The sequence below is a fragment of the Engraulis encrasicolus genome, chromosome 8 (genome assembly GCF_034702125.1).
Source record: "Engraulis encrasicolus isolate BLACKSEA-1 chromosome 8, IST_EnEncr_1.0, whole genome shotgun sequence".
NCBI classification, from domain to species: domain Eukaryota; kingdom Metazoa; phylum Chordata; class Actinopteri; order Clupeiformes; family Engraulidae; genus Engraulis; species Engraulis encrasicolus.
This window is the reverse complement of record NC_085864.1, coordinates 6,406,328-6,411,327: the sequence shown is the minus strand read 5'-3', so window position 1 is coordinate 6,411,327 and position 5,000 is coordinate 6,406,328. Positions and strand designations below refer to the sequence as shown.

Below are 5,000 nucleotides of genomic sequence, written 5' to 3'. Positions count from 1 at the left end.
ATAGACATGTGTAAATTAAGATTGATTGGTTTATGGGCAGAAATGGTATTCAATAAGGATAATTAATAGGCTATTAAAAAAATAGGAAATCATTTTTGTGATCGGCAATGATCGGTAATCGGCAGATAAAGATTTTTGGTGATCGGTATCGGTGATCGGACCCAAAAAATGGTGATCGGAGCACCTCTAATTCCTATACACGTAAGTGATGATATTGAAAGACATCTAGATTACCAGAATATGCATTACTATTCCACCTCTGTATGTTCATATTCTTCCCATCTGTAGCTTGCTTATGGTTTATGTATATTCTCCAACTTATTTTTTTGAAATGCAATACAGTATGTAATGCAATGAAGTGCAGTGCATGTTAATGAGCGGAGATTTCAGAAGGACCACCGGCACCAGAGTCAGTTGCTCAACATACCAGAGTGTTTACTCATTTACAATATTATGCATATTTCAATAGCGAAGAAAATGTATGTGTGAGTGATATGCTGGATTTATGCATTGCTTCTTATGTGTATGCAAGGGAATGTATGTACATTATGTAAGTATGTAAGTAGATGAGTGTGATCTGTTGGATGTGTGTTTTGTGTGCTGCTGGGCACCTTCTCTTCCCTCTGTCATTAATAAAGTATTGGGTAACGCAGGGGAAAGGAGATCACTTGTGCTCTAGCCTTCTTGGTGCTCACAGTTCAGGACTGTAGACAGTAGGAAACAAGTTGGTCCACTTCACAGAGACTGAGCCAAGGATGACTGGAGCACACAGGATATGTTTTTCTGTTATTTTACTGTGGTGCAAGCACGACTAACGCAGTGCGCCTTCCTCAGAGTCTCTTGACAGATAAACATGCCATACACATACAGTGCACAGATTCACGTTTTTATGTTTTCTATGTTTTTATGTTACGTTATATGCTGGGTATGGGAGTGACGTGCGTAATGCAGTGGGTGAAGCCGAAGACACATTTTCCCCATGGGGACAATAACATACACTCTACTCTACTAGCCTTATTCTAAAGTGCTTAGAAGTAACTAATTCAGACAGTAATTAGGCATGTATTATACATGTCCGATTTTGATGTCGATGTGATGTTGTGGCGCACACATAACGACAATCACAACTTATCCCTGCTTGTAAACATCTATTTTGAGTCTATTATGAGTGTTTAACAATTTCCAATCGACGACTCTTTGAACTGGAAAAATTCTATGTAAAAATCTTGCACATGATGTGGGGAACTTGCCTGACAATCGCTTGCGATGGTCCTGGGGGATAGAGTTCCATCAATTATCATAAGGGAAGTTAGTTGTGTCGTTTGGTAGTTGTGTTGAGCCCGGCTTAAGAGATGTGTTAAGGGCCTACTGGGTCCTTATTACGATTATATCAATAACAAAGGCCTTGTTGGGAGTGAACAAGAAATTTGTGAAGACACGCCTAAATATTGACTCACAGACATGTTTTTCAACTCACTTAATCTAGGCATGTACTGTGTTAGTGGCTTACATGTGAACTTTACAATAAAGTGCTACCAAGCATTTCTACTCTCAACTCTAAACTGCTCTACTTGATGGTGGAGAAATGGTGGAGCATGCAAGTAGAGCCCCATGTAATCTGAGTGCTAGCTAATGGGTCACTCAACAGGTGGGTTTAATGGATCAACCTGTTCTCATGGGTCAACGCTTTACTGTTGAAGTCTTCACAAAGTCTTTACTCATTTACTATGTCATGCACTTTATGGTGGAAAACTTCAGACAGAGCATCAGACTTTCTGACCTTAACTCAGATGTTAATTTAAAGTACCTCACTCAAACTTCTACTCAACGTTATGAAGATGGAAGCTGTTTAGTTTGTGTGAGGGGCAGTTCCACATGGCTGGAAGCACCTGTGGGCCACCATTAATTCTTAGATTCTCAACTCAATTTCTACAAACTTCTTCTCAAGCTAACTTCATGTTACTCTCCTCTGGTCAACTCTAGCACTACAAATGTGGCAGCTGCTCGACCGGTGTGTTTGAGTGGCAGTTATTCCACATGGCCGTGAGCACCTGTGGGCCACCCTGTGCTGTGTGTGTGTGTGTGTGTGGTGTGTGGTGTGTGTGTGTGTGGACAACCTAGCATATTCCTGGCCTGCCCAATCCAGGAGATGTGTTACTATTAGCCTGCAAAGGTCATGAGTAAGGTCAGAGGCCGACAGAGGTCAAAGGTTAATCCCTAGAACTCCCCAGGGGGTAAGTGGCTAGGTAGTGGGTGGTGTGGCAGAGTGGTTTTGCGAGGCTGGGAAACTAGCTATTGCACAAGGCTCACAGTCAGAAATTGGTCTCGTTGAGCGGGAGTCCCAGGATATTCTTAAAATGCTTAAGCATGAAAAAGCTTAAAGGAGCTTAGTGTTGCCTTAAGCTTAACAGCTTAAACTACGATCAGTCATCATCACCAGCCTTCTTATAAGGCATATCTAGTCCGTCAGCCCTACTCTCACCTCTCCTAAGATTAAATATGACGTCTAAATATTACGGATGTAGTTTATGTTAAGCTTTCAGCATGGGAAAAGAAAGGAAACTTAATGCAGCTTAATGTCAGAAAGCAGCAAACAGTAAAGCACAAATTGCGTTTTTTTTTTCTTTTTTTATCCATGCCTTATCTCACCCATACATACTGTACATCAAAGCCCAAAATATAGTTTACAATAGGGCAGGCTATCCAAAAAATCTGTGAAATTTAACAAGGGCAATTTTTCACAAGGGCATGCAAACTTAAGGAAGTTGTGTTCTTCAAGGCAACGCAATGTGGAAATGTAGAGGTGTGTACAGGTGCTTCTAGGAAGAGCTTACTGCCAGCCTGTGTGTGTGTGTGTAATGTGTGTGTGTCTGTGTGTGCGCACCCCATCCTGCCTGTGTGTGTGTGTGTGTGTGTGTAGTGAAGGGGAGTAGAGTTGCCCAGTCGGGTCTCGAACCTGGACCTTCTGGGGTAGTGAACTGGGGCTCTGACCGCTACACCAAAAATCCAGGCTTGTTGACATGACAGTCACTCAGAACACACCTGACTGTGTGTGTGTGTGTGACAAAGAGCACAAGTAAGGGGTATGTTGTACAGGTGACCCAGCAGGAAGAACAAATGGATTTTTGTTCACTTACCGTCGTCGGCATCTGGCAGGATGAGGACCCTGGCGGAGGGGTGCTCCATGCCCAGGCGTCCTCCCATGGGCATGCTGAGGGTGACGTTGAAGCTCTCCTCGGGCTCGTACAGCGAGTCGTCGATCACCACCACGCGGCACGCCTTCTCCGTCTCGTCCTTGTCGAAGCGCACCATGCTGGTGTGCTCCTCGGGCCGCGAGATGTAGTCCGAGTAGGACAGCACGGTGGTGGGCACCGTCCCTGTGGCTGAGCCTAGACATGACAGGAAGATATGGAATAGCATTAGCAAGGGGTAAATAACATATGTGAACTGGTGTGGTACCAGTAGCTGAGCCTACAGAAATCAGGGGAGATAGGAAATAACATGAGAAAGAGATAAGTCACAAAAGTTAAGAAAGTTATGGAAACTACTGTGTTGTGGGCCACGAGGTGTAGTCTAGTAGGACAGTTCGGTGGTGGGCACCGTACCTGTGGCTGAGCCTACACATTAGGGGTGGGTGATATGGCAAAAATGTCACATCACGATTTTTTAACATGAAATCTCAAATTCGATTTGTTCTTATGAAGACACACACATGCACACATGCCCACCTACTGTACACACACACACACACACACACACACACACACACACACACACACACACACACACACACACACACACACACACACACACACACACACACACACACACACACACACACACACACACAACACACACACACACACACACACACACACACACACACACTCTCTCTCTCTCTCTCTCTCTCTCTCTCTCTCTCTCTCTCTCTCTCTCTCTCTCTCTCTCACCTTGCTGTGTGAAGCAGAGCACCATGAGCTCCTGGCTGGTGTCTCCGCTGCGCCTGACTGGGATCAGGAGCTCCCCGATGTCCTCTTCAATGGAGTAGGAGTCCGACGGGATGAACACTGTAGACTCTGTGGATACACACACATACACACACACAAAGCCTGTTAGTATTACCAAGTATGTTAAAGATTTGGTAGTAACACCAGTTTTTCCATTTTTTTAAGGAATACCGTAAGTTCCACAGATATGGCTGATGATTGCCACTACGACGATATCAGTATCACAGAAGTTCTATAAAATGATTTTGTTAAGAGTGTTCACAGGTAAAAGATGCCACATTTTTTCGCAACACAAACCACTTCACTGAGTAACTGTACATATCCTACAATTAACTGATTTTGAACTGGTTGGATCAAAATGTGGAAGGGTTTCTATCACTAGTCTTCTGTAACTCTGCAGTCCATCTACCTCATTAGGTGGTGAAGTAACTGCTGAAACAACTATGTACATGTAATACCATGTTGTAGTGTTGACTTCATGAACTTACTTCTACGTTCACTTTTGACATCTCAGATTGTTATTGTACAGCTATACATATTATACAAGGAGGAGAAGCTACAGCAGCCCCCCTGGGAGGTGGGTAGGGGCATTGGAGGCTGGCATGTTGACAGTTTAGCGAGAGAGAGAGAGAGAGAGAGAGAGAGAGAGAGAGAGAGAGAGAGAGAGAGAGAGAGAGAGAGAGAGAGAGAGAGAGAGAGAGAGAGAGAGAGAGAGAGAGAGAGAGCATGCAGTTCACAGGCATGAGTTTCCCCAAGAGGACATACAGAACACATAAAGACAGGAACATACACAAAGACTCGGGCACAAATGTAAACATTAGCATGTAGATGATACACAATACACAGTAGCCTACCCACACACACACATGCACCCACGCACACACACACACACACACACACACACACACACACACACACACACACACACACACACACACACACACACACACACACACACACACACACACACACACACACACACACACACACACA

The 5,000-nt window shown here is 44.2% G+C and overlaps 1 protein-coding gene across 1 annotated transcript in view; it reads right to left on the bottom strand.

Moving 5' to 3' along the window:
* The window catches only part of LOC134454769 (FRAS1-related extracellular matrix protein 2-like), a 168,458-nt gene that overhangs the window by 55,982 nt on the left and 107,476 nt on the right, over positions 1-5,000 (bottom strand). Inside the window, exons 7-8 of the mRNA XM_063205929.1 lie at positions 3,951-4,076; positions 3,138-3,389 (exon numbers count right to left, since the gene is read on the bottom strand). Of these exons, the coding sequence (XP_063061999.1) occupies positions 3,138-3,389; positions 3,951-4,076 (378 nt within the window). The remainder of the gene's footprint in view (positions 1-3,137; positions 3,390-3,950; positions 4,077-5,000) is intronic.